Raw genomic sequence first — 17,422 nt, forward strand, 5'->3', positions numbered from 1 at the left:
GGAGAATACTTGTCCCACAGTCCATCTGTCTCATAGTCTCTCTGTATTATACAAGGGATACAGAGGATGGAAAATGCTGAGTTTAAAGAAAAGAAAAAGTGTTAGAGACACATAGCATGGTGCAGCAAGAAATAAAATGTTACCATTTCAGGAATATAGTCCTTTCCCATCAAAACAGATGGCAGTGGTGTATGCATGGAGCATATCCTTTCACAAGAATGGCTGCTTGGGATGAAAGGAGATTCCTCAATGGCCTTAATTTTAGTTTGTGTTTGGCTATATCTATGTGTTTTGTTCTTTAAGGTGTATGAAATTATTATTAACAGGGGAAAGGCAGGTAGGAGCAAAATATTGTTCCCCATTTGAACTGTGCTTCTTATGAGCATAAAAATGACAACCAAAAGCACTGTAGGTAAGAAAAACATCTTCTAAAAGCTTTTTTTGGTCGCTTAATAAGCAATGAAGAACCCAGACAGCAATGTTGACTATAATCCTGTTCTGTTTCTTCTTTGTAAGGGTATATTATGTGATGAGGTTTCAGTTCCATGGCTTTCAATATCCTGATATTAAAGTTGAAAGCTTTTTTTCCTTAATATATTTTTAAAGCTAAGTAGTGCTGAAAACCAAAATTAACACGGGACTCAAATTTGCATTTGAACTAGACAGTCACTGTGTGAAAGGATATTCTGCCATCCCTTTGATGCCAAGAACTGAGAATTACCAATTTGATGAGTTAATCCAAAATGCATTAGCACTAATTTGGGAAAGTCTGACGTGCTGAGCTCAGATGGGTTAAACATGCCAATGGAGCAAACCGGTGCAGAAGGGAAGGAATTTGCAGGAACATGGGCTAGACACAGTAGTTACTGGCTGTCACAGTTTTCAGCAGCAGCCTTTAGTGTGGAAGTGGTTTGATACCATCTCAGGGAATTAGGTGCTGGGAACTCCCCATTCCATGGTGGCTGATGGGGAGGGCATTGCAGTCCCTGCACATGCTAATCCCTGTCATGCTTAAAATGGGACCTTTCTAGCTTTTCACAGTGTTTTTGCCATACTTCTTACATACTTTACAACCACTATTTAAAAATCAGTGAGCTGTCTTCTAGGTTATCTTTTCAATTGAGGCTGAGCAGGGATTCTGGTATTGCTGAGCAAACACTGGACTGATGCTGACAAGGCCTTGCTTCCCTGCCACACACCATGTCCTGCCCAATGCCCCTCTACATTTAGCATTCATTCAAAAGCAGGGAGCAGAAAACACTTTGATCTGTGCATCCATTCTATGCCATGGCAGAATTTCCTGAAACAGTCTCCTAAAGATACTGCTTTGAATTCAGCTGCACTTTGTATTTTACATGCAGGCCTCTGAATTGGGTTGAAATTGCATTTATTTTCTCCTTTATGGAGGTCCATGTTTGAACTGTACATTAAGTTGATTTTCATGGCTTGAAGTGCTTAAGGCCTTCCTCTCTTGCAGATGTATATTAGCTGGGGCATTTCAGTGCTCCTGAAATAGTACAGTAACAGAATTTCAGTCCTAGGCAGGTAAAACTCATGGAAGAAATTACTACTTTGCACTGGTTTATGCCAACACTATCCATTGTTTGTACTTTCTAGTAAATTTTTAACTTTGTTATAACACATTTCTTGCTTGTGACTAGGAATAATATAAATATTTATGCTGCATGCTTTAATACCTTTCTGACAAAGGTTGTGTTTATTAAAGAGTGCAAATGTTACACAGCTCAGTATAATTCTCAGCTGGTTTCTTGCTTCCCTCTACATTTTTGTTAAATACTTGTCAAAGTATTTATTCTTTCAGCATGAGATAGTCATACAATTCTGTGAATGTAATTTATTCTCCAGTTATTTTTGCCCATTTTGGTTTAAAATAATAATAATAACACTACCACCAACAACAATAATATTAATAATAATTATAGTAATTAAAATAGCCTGCTATTGGTCTGCAGACAAAAGAATTGTAATGTATGCTCATATGTGAAATAATCCTATGTATTCTTTGAATATGGAACAAGGCAATGAAGGCAATCACCCATTCTTCATACCTGCTCCTGCTTATAAAAGCCAGATTTATTACATGCACAGTAAAGCATCTTGCTGTCCTCTGTTTTGCCTTATCAGTGCATAAAATTCAAGTGAATTTTCTCTGGTTTTCACAGAGCTATAACCTCCTAGGTCTCACAGAAGTACATCATGCAGATACAGCTTATTCTCTTTACCCTGCAAGATCTTGAAGCACTCCTTTGTGGTCACTTAAATCAGTGATAGCTTTTGCTGGCTCATCTCCTTTGGTGTGAGGATCTTCTCCCAGCTGGGTGTGTGCAGGTTTCACTTAGTTCACAGGTCCTTCACTACTCTCTCATAGAAAAAATGCATCATAATCTGAACAGGCCACACAGATGTAAATGTATGACCCCACTCATGATTAGCATTCTGAAAATAAAGAAATGTGTGCGCTCCTGGGTTACTCCACTCAAGCTTATCGCTCATGCAATCAGCTTGACTTGCTTACTCAAGGGAAAAAGGGAGCTACTGTCTAAGACCTGTGTGAAGCTGAACAAGGAGCTGAGTCCCCCTTTGAGCACTGCACTGCTGCACCACAGGCCATACATGTCCCGCATTGCTCCTCTCCAGCTTTCAGAGCTTTGTGGCACAGCAGTCCAGGTTTGAGTAATTCCCAAGAGAAGCAGCTCCATTTAATTACTGATGCTTCAACAGCCTTTATACTGCTGTGGCAGCTTGGCAGGTTAGTCAAATGTTCAGTGAGCTTTTTAGTAGCTATCTTCCTTTATATTTCTTTTGTAGGTGTTCTTTGCTGAAGATGTGGGCTCAAATAAAGGTGCTGTCATTGGACTAATGGTGGGAGGTGTTGTCATAGCAACAGTGATTGTCATTACTTTGGTGATGCTGAAGAAGAAGCAGTACACATCTATTCATCATGGGGTTGTGGAGGTAAGAAAAGACTTCCAAGCACAACTGGTGTCACCTGTGCAACACAGTCAATACCCTGCATAAATATTAATTTATGAAGGAAGAAATTGTGGTTTTAGCTATATTGGCAGTGTTACATCCAGCAGTGTGGAATCAATTTGCTTTATTTAGTAAATGCAAGCACAATGTAAACCATGTTAAAGTGGGTGTAAAACCACAAAACTTTCTTCTGCAACTATTTCAGACCAATCACTTGATAATGTGAAAGTTCATTTTATAAGAAATTTGACAGTAGCCAATGAGAAGATACTGTGCAAGAGGAAAAATCTGGTTTTACTGTTGGGAAATCACACACCAATTTTTTTATTTAGCTGTAATGTTTAGACTGGCCCTCCCATAGCTTGTGCTGTGCACTTCAAGGATTTTCCCTGGAGAAGGATTTTGTTGTTCTCTGTTCTCTAAACAAGATTTTTTTGTTGCCACAAACAGTTTTGGATTTATGGCTAATCTGAAACTCATCATTTTGAGAAACAAATAGTATGTAAGACTCTTATATAAGATTTTCAAGATGAAAATCTGTCTCTTCTCAGTCTGCCAAGGAGGTTTGTGGTCAATTGACAGTAATTTAAAATATTTTATCTATTTCTTGGCTTTACGATAAGATCTCTGTAAGTAGAAAGACTTCATTATGAGAACTGGAAGAGGTTCATGTAACTCTTTTCCTTCCTGTTTAGTTTGCTGTGCAAGTTCTGGTTTGCAGACAGTACTTGTATTAGTAAGCAATTGAGACACTTGTTTATTTTTGCCTTTTAGAATTGGAATTTTACATTTTTGATTGAAATTGAGGTCTTGACAAGTCCATAGTTTATGTTGATTTAATCTTGAGTCAAATGAACCTTGCTTTGTTCTTGCTGGAGACACACATGATTTATTCCACTGTCTGGGATTACAAAGGGTCTTAAGAATTATTTGTGTAAACCTTTGTCTTAAGCCTGTGCTTGTGCATCCTTGTGTCCACACTGTGGTTATCCATGTGGTCTGAAACTTTCCAAAGAGACTTGGTCGGGAGATCACCAACAGTGTGGGGTGATTTGCACAGATAGCAACCTGTGCAGAATTTTGGACCAAGAGGCAGAAAATAGCAAACAGGAATCTCAGCTTTAGCTTTTGATGTGATAGCTTTCAGCTATCTACATTTTGTAGAAAATTGAAGCAGATTTTAGTATTAATCCACCAAGCTGGTGGATATCTGGATATCTGCTGCCAACAGTTGTGCCACCAGAGACTCTCCTTCGGGTGAATTTAGTAATAATGGAAAAAACAGGAACCTTGTTAGGCCAAGCCCCAGATCAGACATTGAATGTAGACATGCCATTATTGCAGGATGTCTTGGTGTGAAAGACAGGTGTCTGCTAAGGAAGGCAGAAAGGAAGATGTAAACCCCCTCCCTCTGAATTACTGTAATTTTGAAGTTAAGGAGCTCTCAGGCAAAAATATGATGGTAGGAATAACAGTTCCTTACTAGTATGTATAAATTTAAAAAAACCAACAACAACAAACTACAACTTAATAGGAAAATTAAGACACAGGGTATGCTGTGAATGAAGCAGGAATGTGACCCCAGTTGTCCCCTCTCCTGACAGGTCGATGCTGCAGTGACACCAGAGGAGCGCCACCTTTCCAAGATGCAGCAAAATGGCTACGAAAATCCCACATACAAGTTCTTTGAACAGATGCAGAACTAGGACATCATAGCAGCCTCATGAGTTGAATGGAAGAATAATTGCTTCACTGCCCATTGGTGTTCAGTTATAATGTGGAAAGAAAGAAAAACACTCTGCTTTATTATTTACTCATTCTCGCCTTTTGACAGCTGTGCTGTAACACAAGTAGATGCCTGAACTTGAATTAATAAAATCGGTAATGTATTTTCTCTCTCTTTCTCTTTACATTTCAGTCTTTACACTACATTATTAATGAATGTTTTTTGTGTACTGTAAAGAGGTTAGCTGTATTTAACTAGTGCATGGATAGATTCTCTTTCCCAATTATTTATCATGTAGCTCCTTAGCCAGTTGTATATTATTCTTGTGATTTGTGACAAAAATTAGGTCCTAGTTGAAACATGCTTTAAGAATTGATGGGGGATGCTTTCTGTGTCTGTGGGGTTTAGCTGCTTCTCTTTGCTGAGCATTTTTTTCTGATCACTATGCATTTTAAAGTAAACCAACATTTTTTAAAAGTATTTCAGACGAGTTATTGAAATTCTTTTTCTCTGCAACTGCATTTTATTGTACGAATTGTTGCTCCTGCTGTATTAGTGACGTAGAAATCATGAGAATACACATTTGTTTTGTTGTGCCTGTTTTATGTGCACACTTTAGGCATTGAAAGGTAAACTTTATTTTCTTTTCCATGTATCTTTTTGATCTTAAAAAAATTATTAAAAAGAGTCCCTGTTAATTGTGAGCACTTCTGGGGGACGAAGTGCCTGCTGGCCAAAAGTTAACAGGGGTCCTCTGCAGGATGATTGTACAGAGCCATTGCTTATTGAATTGATAGCTTTCTACACTGTGTTACATAAATAAATTAAGAAAAGAATGTGTGGGCAAGAGTTTTCTTTGGAGGCAGAAAACAAGAGTTCTGAAAGCCATTTAAACAGAAAATGAGGGTGTTCACCCTGAGAGAGAGCTGGGATCCTACAGAGATTGCGGCACTGACAGTAGGACTGGAGCAGAAGGAAGGCAGCAGTGAGACAGGGCAGGAAGTGGGAAGTGCCATCTTTGGCACAGCTACCCTCTGAGATGTCTTTTCCTTTTTTCCTTTTCTTTTACTTTCAGTTTGTATAACAGTGTTTTAATGTAAATAAATACATTCCTGGAGGAGCCCTGTTGTGGTAGTGCGTTTCTGTGCCAACCAGCCACCCTTGCTCATGCAGAGGAGCATGACATGGATGCCTAACCCACCTCCCACTTTCCTGGCCATCCCCTGGCATGACTTAACAGCAAGTTCTTCCCTCTCTCCCCACACCTCTGCTGGCTTTCTGGCAAGATCTGTGCCTTGCAATGTGCTATATGCTGGTGAAGGCGAGGAGGAGCCTCCCAGACTGCACCCAGCTTGGTTCTGCTGCCTCACAGCAAGTGCCCAGGAGGGTTGAACAGCAGCACCAGGAATTTTTTTCTGCAGGAAGAAGGTAAAGCCATTGGTGAGCTGGGATACATAACCCCCAGCCCAGCATGTTCTCTCCATTGCCTGAGAGCTTCCTTCAGCTCCTGATCCTCCAGGAGCACTCCTGTGGCACAGGGAGAGCACAGTAACTCTCCACAGGGCTCTCCTGCCAAGAGAGATGAGACCACAGTGGGTGAGTGGACCTGGGGATCTTCAAGATAGGTTTTATACCCAGTCCAAAGTAAGGACTGCTCTGTTCAAACTGGGAAATGGGTTCTGGAATAAAACTGGAGAGGTGTGTTTGTGAGATTTGTGAGAAAGAAAGTGAATTTCTGTTTCTCTACAGTGAATGGGTTAGATAAAGAAGGAAGATCTAGGAGCAAATAAAGACAGCCTGATCTCTTCAGGGAAAGCCTCTTGTAACTCAGTTTGTGTGCAAGCCATGGCAGCCTCTTCTTCAGCATCACTGGCAGGTTTTGTCTCAGCAAGCAAGATGAGGCTTGGCTGCAGAGCAGCTGCACAGCTCAGGCAAATGGCTGAGTCACTCCCAACTTCAACTAGGAGAAAATAATCGTTTCCAGTCCTATTACTCACTAGTCCTTCCCCATCCATGCATGATGTTACACAAAACCTCACCTGTTCAGGTAATTCACCTGCTGGCCTGGAACACAGCCATGGTGTCACACTGGCCAGGAGGGATGTTCCCTGGGAGGGAACAGCCAGGTCAGGGAGTTTCAGAAGCCATCTCTGGGGATTCAGGATGATGGGGTGGCACCTACTACTTGGAATCAGTAGTGGGAAAAACTTCAGAGCTTCCCATTGCCTGTTACCAACCAAGTGTTTATTCCTTTTGCTCTTCCATCTCTACTGTGTCAAGGGAATTCATCTCAAGGGATCAGAACACTGGAAGTGGTTGGTGTTATTTGCAGGCCTTGGAGTACCAGTGTGTTACAAAAAACTTACAAAATAGCCCCAGAGGATTTACCTTCTCCAGTTTAAAAACTGAACTGGCTGGGCCAGAATAATGTGTGATGATAAGCAGAGCCTTTCAGGCCCCAAGCTGCTTAAAAAAAAATTCTTCTACAACTATTTAGGTTTAAGCTTGTGTCTATTTGTGTATGTCTTGTTATATAGGTCACACGTACCACCTAGAAAGGAACACATAAGACTGTCTTCTGTGCACATGTCCAGTGTCATAGAAGATGATCCCACTTCTGGGGGAAGGCAGGATGTAATTCAATTTAGCCCAGTCTCATTAAAGAGGGATTATCAAAATTCCTTTGAGAGGAAGCTGGAGTAATCCATAAGATACAGAGAACCAGTGGCCTTTAGAGCAAATTTCATTTATAATACCATAATCCCATGCAATCTCAGTTATAGAAAAATGCAATTGCTTTGAACACCAATTCCCAGACAATCAAGCCTCCTGGTGTGGGGTGATGTGTCCAGTGAGGTGCTGCTCTTGCTACTTGTGCATGAGCTGTTAATAAATTGCTGTTTAATGCACTGATTAGGTGATCAGGTTTTATGATTCCCTCCACACACACTCTCCTGAAAGAAAGGCAATAAATGCACACCGTGCCATGCATGGAAAGCACAGGGTGTGAACAAAGTTCCCAAAACTTCAAAAGAAACACTCCCACAACTGCTCCAACTCTGGAAGCTGATGTTCCCAGGTAAAAGTGGCAGCATCCTGCCTATCTCTAGCCATGCAAACTCCTTATTGTGGAAAGATTATATTAGGTATGAACAAACACAAAGTAGAAAAGCTCACTGAGGACAGTAGCTGAGTGTCTTGCTTCTAAGTGTGAAATTGATTTGGTATTGATTGATTGATTTGCTTCTAATCATGCCTTGCTTCTAAGTGTGGGATTGATTTGGTATCACCCTCCTCAGCAATAAACCAGGCAGGGCCACTGGATGCAGCCATGGGCTGGAAACAAAATGCTGTTCTCCAGCCCTGAGGAAATTACTCTTGGAGGGGTGGGGGAATAAATAAAATAAAAATATCCCTGTCTGTTGAGTTGATCTGTTACATGGAAGAAGTTTTCTAGCCTGTCCATTTCAACAGAACACAGAGAGTGTTTGCACTGCAGGTTCATCAGCAGAGGTGAGGGTGGTGGTCCCTGGCAAGGGAGAGTGGTGCCAGCAGGGATGGGAGCCAGCCCAAGCCTCCCCAGCCCTTGGGGTGTGCTGGAGGTCTGGCTTTGGCTGGCTTGTGTTGGCTTGCTCAGGTTAATGAGTCCCAGGTGCAAGGTGAAGCTTCAGACATTTTTAGGCACATTGTGGTGGAGCCACCATAAAATGTGCCGTGCTCTGCACTCAGTGTCTGCCTCCAACTCAGACTGGAGAGCCAACAGCTGGGGACAGGGTTTAGGGGTGATTATGGTGGTGCTGGGTTGAGAGTTGTACAAATGACCTTGAGGGTGTCTTTCCAACCTTGATGGTACTGGGTTTCTCTGACTACATGGTTATCTAGGAAAAGCAAACAAGGCTTTGTGTTGCCTTTGCAGACAGCACCTCACAGCAGCTGTATTTTCCTTTAGGATCTCTCGTGATCTTTGCACAGCTCCAAAGTCTCCATCCTCATTATGTCTGCACTTACCAAAGCAATTTTTGAGGGCCTTCACTGTGTGGCCAAATGGCTCATTTTTATTGTTTAAAGGAATGGATTTTGTGGGCAGTAGGCAAGCTGCTGTTCAAGTGCCTCCAGGCAGCGTGCATAAAAACACCCTAATGACACATAAGAACAGGTTACAAATAACACTGTCTGCTTCTATTTCTCTGCACTTTTTCCATCACTTGAAAATGAGTGGCTCAATTAAGTGAGGTTACAATGGCTCTTTTCTCTCATTGCTTCCCACCAATTATCTATTCCTCCTCCTTCCTACAAGAAGCAAGCACTGAATATTCCCCACAGCTTTCTACAGTCCTGCAAAATTTATTTGGCTGACTATACAGCAAAATCTTTCAAGGTTCCCAATAGAAGTATTGAGATCTATATTGAAGTAATTAAATATTCTGGCTTTAATAGGATTCTTAGTTAAAGCTGAAATTGGACACTGAATTAGAAAGCAAGTCTCCCTAACTAGTGCCTCCCATGTATGGTCTTCAGCATCAGTTGTGAGGAGATCCCATGGGAGCTGGGCTTGTTTAGTCTGGAGAAGACTGAGAGGGGATCCCATCAGTACATAAAAATACCTCAAATTAGGTCTTTAGGAAGACCATGGCAGACTTTTCAGTGGTGCTCCATGACAGGATGAGGAGTAATAGCAATAAACTAAAACACAAGAAGATCCACCTGAACATGAGGAGGAACTTCTTTCCATGGCAAGTGGCAGAGCACTAGAACAGGCTGCCCAGGGAGGTCCTGGGTCCTCCCTCTCTGGAGATATTCCAAACCCACCTGGACACATTTCTGTGTCACCTGCTCCAGGGAGGTTAAACTGGATGATCTCCAGAGGTCCCTTCCAACCCTGACAATTCCATGGTTCTGTGTTTGTAACCTAGTTTCTCTAAGGAAGATCGTTCCAGAAAAACATCCACAGCAGTTTCAGAAAGGGTACAACCTAGGTCAAAGGGTGATTGGTGTCAGGGTGATTTTATGATGGTACTTCATTCCCTAATCATCTGCTTTATGCCCAGAAATGGCTGGGGTATCTTTAAGATGAAGCCTGGGAATGCAGGGCACGGCTCTGTTCAATCTCTCCGGTGTTCCCCAGACAGAGCGGACCAGGGACGCTGCGTTGTTACTTCTGTTGGATTGGGCTTTTTGCTTGCTAAAGCAAGAAGCTTCTTCCCTACACTTTCCCTGGCCTGGAGGCTGTACTGGGAATCCTCCCAGCAGCTTTTTGGGTTTTTGTTCCCTTGAACTCTTTTTGGCTTGGCTTGTTTTCCTTTTTGGCCTGTCCAGGGAGCCAGCAGGACAGCCCTGAACTCAAGACCTAGGAGGACCTGAAGCAACAGGAGAAAGAACATTAAAATCCACCAACTTTGGCTACTGTGAGGGGGGGACCCACACCAGAAATTCAACAGATTTCCCATTTGCTTCGCTCTGAGCTGCTACATGAACTCCTCTTCCCCTTCCTGGAGAAAAAAGGGACCAGTTGTCATTTTGTTTTCCAGGCCACATGGTCAGTCCAAGTAACTTTCTTCCCTGGGCATTTTTTGGGGTTTTTTTTGTTGTTGTTCTGATGTGGGGATGTGTGGGTGGCTGGGTGGAGAGTATATATCTAGCATTCTGGGAGTTCATACCTAGCATTTATTCAATCCTTTTCTGTGCATTGTGGGCACATGCCCCTCGCCTCCCCCCACCTTTATTTTTTTGTTAATAAACTTATTTAGGGTTTTTTTTTTTCACTTTCACCCATTGGTATCAATTTCTCTCATTGGCAGAAGAAAAGGGAGGGAGTTTTTGAAGCTCTTTTCTCTTTAGAGGAAATGCTCATTCCTGGGTCTTTTCTCCAGAAATTTGTCTCCAAAACCAAGACAATTGGTCTTTTAAAACATTGCTAATTAATAAATAAATGAAAGAGAGAGACAGAGGAAGAAAACTAGCTGGAACAGGGCAGACACACGTCAGCAGGGGCTGACCAGCACCTGCAGGAAGCAGATACTTGAAATAGCTGTGACATTGCTGCTGGTCCAAAACAGGTTGTGGTAATTATGGTTATTTTGAGTCCCACACCAACTCCATCTGTGTCTAAACACTACTTTAGGCTGTAGCTCTGGCTGTGTTTCAAGCACAGGATCTTCTTTTTCCATTTCATTAGGATGAGAGGGCTTGGAAGAAACAGGCAAAATCCTATTTACCCCATATGTTGTTCCTCTAAGAAGGATTTATGAAGAAAGGTCTGCATCCCTCCAGCTACTGCACGGGATGAGAGCAAACTCGAGCAGCGGTCCCTGCCTGGAAGGCAACTGAGCTCCAGAGCCTACACTTGACTTTTAGAGTCCCTTGAGAAGAAAAAAAACCCCAAACCTGTGATAAATATCTTAGAGTGTTGGCTTTCATTAGAGTGAATACTATGTGTTTTATAATGCTGACTTTTGTAAGAGAAGTCCTGCTAAAGTTTCGAGTTCTTTTAATGTGAATGTTGTGTTGTAATAGCAGCGTTGGTGAAGCGTTGTTGCAATGTTAACATTTAACCAATGAAGCAACTGAAACCTGTTGAATGTATTGAAAAGTAACAATGACCCTGACTAAGGCCACTGCACATGCTCCAAAAAGGCAGGACAGAGGAGGACCCATGTTAAAATGTTTGAATACGTGTGACCATTGTATAAATATGTAGTTGGCTGATGCAATGCCCAGGGTGTGTGGGGGGGTTGCTGTGTTCACTGGTGTGCCTCTGACTGTGGCTAAGCACCCAGCACTGCTCTTTTTCCTTTATTGACTTTGTCCCCTCTTGTCCCTTATTAAATTTTCTTTAACTTTTAACAGAGTAGTGGACTTTTTGTTTCTCACAAACCTAAACCAAATAAATACTGAGGAAGTGAGATTTATTTTCTTTTCAACAGCCTTGTCCCTCAACCTGCTTTATGAAAAAAAGAGAGCAGTTTAATTTTTTTTCTGAATTTCAAAGAGGCATCCTATTAAGCTACATAAATTGTAATACTTTTTGAAATGCACTTTTCTAACTCTTCCTTGGGTTAGAAACTTTCTTATCTGACCATTATGAGAATGTGGTGAACAATGCTCTGAAAAACAAAGCAATATATTGTTCCTTATAGGCTCATATTTCCTACAGATCTGCCACCCAAAACATGAGCTATTCTGGATCCTGCCTATAAGTGCGACTGAAAGCTGCTTGTTTAATTCTATTTATTTGGAACATGTTAAAACTTCTCTATATTTTTATGTGTTGGCTACACACATAAAGATTATGCCCAAAACCATCTGTAATTCCCAGGGGCTAGATTGCCTCTCACATCTTGCACAATCATTTACGGAAGTGCAAACTGAATCTAAAATGCTGCTAACACAGACTGCTGGCTACTGTACACCCACTCTGTGCTGATATAAATGACTATAACAAGACACCAGACAATGGAGAATCTGCCTAAACTATGGTGATGACAATTTTTTTTTTTTTTAACAGCACAATCAGAACACAAATATTATATGTTTCAAAGAGGACTTGTGCAGGAAGATTTTTCACGGTAACAGTTCCAGTGAGTCCAAAGCACACACAGCTAAATTTGATGTCAGTAGGAATTAGGTATGAATAAGGAGTGTTACTTAGTTATTTTTGTTAATGTTTTCCAGAGCTTACACATTCACTCTACATTTTTTAGCAAACTTTATCATTTTGACATCATAAAATCAATCCCTAGATTTGTTTGTTCTATGTGGAGCAGACACACATGCAGTTGCTGTTAATAGTCAAATACAGAAGCTTACAATAACCATCTAGCTAACTATTAATGGTTGTTTAACAGTGGGCTTAGAAGGATGGATCTGAAATCTGTCCTCATGTGAAAAATGGATTGTTAGACTCTCAGGGGAACAAACTCTTCAAAAGGCTTCATTTTCACAGGTAGAAGCCAAAACACTTGGGTGGAATTGGCTCTAGAAAGCTGGAGGAATTACCTTAGAGACAAATTCAGAACTCATGCAGTGGATTTGGAGTCCATTGAAGCTGATGATATTCATAGGCAAATAATTTATTTTTCATAACAGACTGAGAGAATCTGCCTCGATGGTTGCACATGAAAATATTTCATCAAGTACAATATTAAACAGCAGAAAGGAAAGGAAGAATAATTTCTCCCTGAGGCAGATGTCTCCCCTTCTTGCTCCTGCCCCTGAGGTCTCCCTGCAGGGGAAACTGCTTAGCCCAGAATCAACTGGCAAAACACAGCAGCATCAGTCACAGACAGTAGCCAGCCTTGAGTCTCTGAGTCCAGAGACCTCATCATTTCAATGACACTGCTCGTTCATGCCACAGGTGTCAGGAGAGTTAGACAACACAACTTCCACTTCTTATACTACTTCTCATAAAAGCAAAGAAAAAATAAGTTATGCTTGACATGAAAATAAATATGCCAGTATAAAATCTATATATATCTATAATCTGTATTCAAAACATTACAGTACCTTCCAAATACTTTAAGCATTGGACTTGACTAACTTTTTGGAAGAGCTGCTCTTTCTTAATCCTTCCTTAGTTTGTCCATCTCATAAATTTACCTCATCTGATTACTGGGGTTGGAAGCTGTAGGTGTAGACATAGAAGGTTTTAGTGTTGAGTAGAATCTAAACCATAGCCCAGATGTTCTCTTGAAGTCAAACCATGACACCAGAGTCAAACCTGATACAGATACTAATTGGAATCTTGATCTCTAACCATATTCTGTTTGTTTACTTTAAAACCTTACAGCAAAACTAATAGGCAAAGATGTAAATAGGTGTCTGAGTAGTATCCTCAGCAGACACACAGGGGACACACAGGAGCTGGGAAGAGGCAGCTGCACTTCAACCCAGAGCTTAGTGCTCCATCCTCAAAGAGGCACAGCTTGTTCCTGTGAAGCTCAGCTGCTGCACAGTAATTCAAAGTAAGCAAAGCAGGTATGCTTGAGGCACCTGTGACAGAGCACCCAGAACTAGGCATGAAAACTACTTCCTCCCTTGCCCAGACAAACCCTTCCAAATGCCATGGAATCTTTTGGCCATGGAGACCTAACTGGGCCTTTCATTGTTCTGTGGCTTTTTAGACATCATTTTCACTCTCAATGTATACTTTGGAAAATGGAGATTCTGATCCTTCATCTTACTACTTTACTGTAGGTCAAGTGATTGCAGCAGAATTAGCAAGACTGGACTTGTACAGTGGGAAATCAGCCCTTGGAGAAGCACCAGTCATTATTATTGCTTGAATGAAGGAAGAGAAGTATCTTACAGTGTATTTAATCTGTTCTAAAAATGCTAAAAAAGCATATATTAGTTCCTGCTAGTTGTTCTATTTTGTTTCACAAAACTTCCATGTTAATTAGGGGAAAAAATCTTTAAATTAACCTCTGGCAATAAAAAGAAAATCCTTTATGACATAAAAAAGTAGCTTTAGTGCTCTGGACATTCTCAGAATAAAATGTTATATTAATATATGTTATATATATTATATTATATTATATTATATTATATTATATTATATTATATTATATTATATTTTTATATATATTTTTTAATATATACGTATATGTTGACAAGAACTGAGAAGCTCTGAAAAAAATTGAGTGTACTTTTATGTGATATTTCTGTTTATTTCATTCCTTTATTTAATAATTTTTAATGAAGGAAATGCACTTTTCAAGTTCAAAGTTTTGGTCATTGTACTTCATTCTCTGAAGTACAATGATTAGGTTATAAACAGGTCAAGAGTAACAAAAGCATTTCAAGTATAACAAAGGAATTCAAGGGAATATTTATATAGGTTTAATATTTTGGAAAAAAAGAAAGCAATCCAGTTAACTTTCATTATTTTACAAAATTTAACTTTATGCGACGTGGAACCTGACAATCATCTTGTAAAGCTGTAAAAGGCTGGAAAAATTGTACAATTTTCAGACCTAATATAAAAGAGGCAGCTTATTTCTAACTTCTTCCCTGATGGGAGACTGCTAGGCCAAGCATTTGTTCCTTTTTATCTGTTTGAAGATCACTTTAACTTTATACAGTAACTGCATGGGTGGGCATGCAGTTTATGGAGCATTGCCCTCTACCATAAAAAGTAGTTTATAACAGGGAATGAAAAAAAAATAGTCAAATGGTTGTAAACACTTGTTTAAAATGCATAAATTTTAAAATACATAGTTAGCAAATATACTTGTTTTCCTGTTTTTAATGCTCTCAAACATTAGAATTTTCTTTTTCCCCCCTAAATCTCTTTTTGATGAAAAAAAAACGTTAACTTTATTTTTCCAGTTCTTCCTGGATTAATTTTTTTCTTTTATCACTCTAAAGAGTTAAAGGCTTCCTCTTGTTTCCTCTACCCTTTTAACAGCTAATTGCAATGCTGACTGACACCTAACAGAAAAAAAGAAAAGCAGTCTAGCAACCCTGCACCTTCTCCTCACTCCTCTCTAGCCCCATGCAATTGTTTGATACCCAAAATAAAAGGCAGTCATCGATAGCAGCCAGTCAGCTCAGTCTTCTTTTCTCTCTTCAAATAAACATTGCATCTCCCAAGAAATCTGATGCAGCAGCTCCCTGAATTCCAGGGGGAAGCAGGATGTTTCCTTTCCCTTTCCTCACTTTCCTCCTGGCCACTCATTTTTCACTTGAAGAGGAAGCTGGTGACTCTTAATTATCTGTGCTTCTTGTGGCCCTCTTACTGTTGCCTGTATTTCACATGCATTTAAACTTATTTTTCCTTATTTCACTTCCCCACATTGCATCTAAGTTTGTTGTTAAATCAAGAGCTGTCTCACTTAACCATTAATCTAGAACCCAAACAGTACTCATTAGATTAATTAGAACATGCCCATCCACGAGAGCCCCAGTCACTACAACTCTCCCTGACACTCAGCTGGCTTGAGGCAGTGTGGGTGTGACCTGGCAAATTGTTCTGTGGAAATGGCTTTGTACCCTTCTTGTACCCACAGAATAAAATCAAACTACCAGTAAATTAGTCTGGACAGTGCCATTTCTTCCCTTTGGGTAAGATCTGTGATTACAATGAGTACACACAAGAAACAAGTGTTGCTTTGTTTTTCTTACCCTTCTTTTCTCCTTGTCATACACCATACAATACAGCAAAGCAAATTATTGCTGCTTTCTGCTTTGGGCAATGCCCATGTGGTGGGGAGCAGAGAGCAGGCCAGGACAAGAATTTGGTCACCAGGACAGTCAGCAGTAATGCAGACATGCACTAGATCATCTTTTACACCAATGTAGCTCCTCATAAAGCAAGCCCCTACTGAAGCTCGAGTATAGAATTCTACATATGGAAGCATAAATTCAATATTAGATTTTGAAACCTTTTTTTTTGACAGATGCTTGAGGAAAAGCTTGGCAAAAGCTGCGTCTCCAAGTCCTGTTTAGCAGCCGGCACCTGCTCTCAGACCAACCTTTAGTGCTGGGGCCATCTAGTGGGAGAGGAGGCACGGACAGGGAGGCCAGGACATCTTCTGCATCAGGATTTTTCATCCTATTCGGCTTTGGTGTGGCCTCCAGACACCTGGGCCAGTGGAACAATGATCAGCAGATCGCTGCCAGCATTGCAAACAAAGGACAACACGACTTTGAGGGCTGCTTTAGAGAAAGAGAAAATGTGAAGCATTTTCATACAGCTGAAATTCATACAGCTGCTAAGGAAAGCAGGCTGTCCCCATGCAGCAGGAACCAAACAGTCAAGGCAGAGAGTTTCAAAGAGGATCAAGACAGGGAACACAAAATATGGCATGATTTTGTGGATGCAAGCCTGCTGTCACTGGCTATTCCAGTTTGTTTGTTCATACTAATCCTTCAACTCCACAGGGAAAATGTAGTAGGGTGAAAGGCTTGTGCAAACCCCTCCCACTTGGCTAAGGCTACTCAATACAGCTATGGGATCAACTTTTGGGGCTGATTTTTAGTTAATCAAGGATTTATCAAACCACTGTGGAAGATTATGCTAATATCTAGTCAGTGTTAACAGGCATAGAGTGCAAGAAAATGGAACCTAGAGATTGGAGAATCAAGCCCATTAAGTTTTAGGCGCCAAAATTTGCATCTGCAAGTTAAGAGGAAGAACAGTGGGGTTAAAACAAACAACAAGCCCAAGACCCAGCAGTAAGACTTCACAGAATGAAGAGGCACTGAAATAAAACTATTGTCTTTTGTGAAACAAGGGAGAGAACCATCCTCTTCTGACAGCACAAGATTGATGACATAGCTGATGTTTTAGCTAAATTAGACCTGGCACCATAAGAAAATTAGGTAAGTTTTACTCTGAGCAAGGTGCTTGTACATTTGTTTTCCATGTATTAATTTAGTTGAAGTATTACAGTAAAAACAGAGGAGCTGGAATAAAAAGAAGGTATAAAAGCAGAACACTTATGTACAGCTAATTAATACATAAAATGCTAACTCAACCCCATGAAGACTTAAGAATGACAGTATTTCTGTCAGGCCTCTAAGAAAATCCTCCATATACTTTCAACTCTTCCACTAACACACATCCAGCAAATTATGACAATTTTCTTTACGGAAGATTATTTGCTGATGAGATTTCAGCTTGTCAGAAATCTGCATTATTTTATCCACTATTAACTGCTATCAGAATCTGCTGTTACTTTAGCACAAGGTTAACAAAGCATT

The 17,422-nt window shown here is 40.5% G+C and overlaps 1 protein-coding gene and 1 pseudogene across 5 annotated transcripts in view; one reads left to right on the forward strand and one right to left on the reverse strand.

The window, feature by feature from the left end:
- Positions 1–5,840, forward strand: part of APP (amyloid beta precursor protein) — a 199,209-nt gene extending 193,369 nt beyond the window's left edge. For all 4 annotated transcript variants that reach the window (XM_054654581.2, XM_054654580.2, XM_054654582.2 and 1 more), the window contains 2 exons: positions 2,830–2,976; positions 4,599–5,840. In XM_054654581.2, the coding sequence (XP_054510556.1) occupies positions 2,830–2,976; positions 4,599–4,700 (249 nt within the window). In that variant the 3' untranslated portion in view covers positions 4,701–5,840. The remainder of the gene's footprint in view (positions 1–2,829; positions 2,977–4,598) is intronic.
- The window catches only part of LOC129134764 (kinesin-like protein KIF11), a 35,572-nt pseudogene that overhangs the window by 1,709 nt on the left and 16,441 nt on the right, over positions 1–17,422 (reverse strand). The gene's annotated exons all lie outside the window — the stretch shown is intronic.

Source organism: Agelaius phoeniceus, chromosome 2, assembly GCF_051311805.1.
Source record: "Agelaius phoeniceus isolate bAgePho1 chromosome 2, bAgePho1.hap1, whole genome shotgun sequence".
In the NCBI taxonomy this organism is placed as follows: domain Eukaryota; kingdom Metazoa; phylum Chordata; class Aves; order Passeriformes; family Icteridae; genus Agelaius; species Agelaius phoeniceus.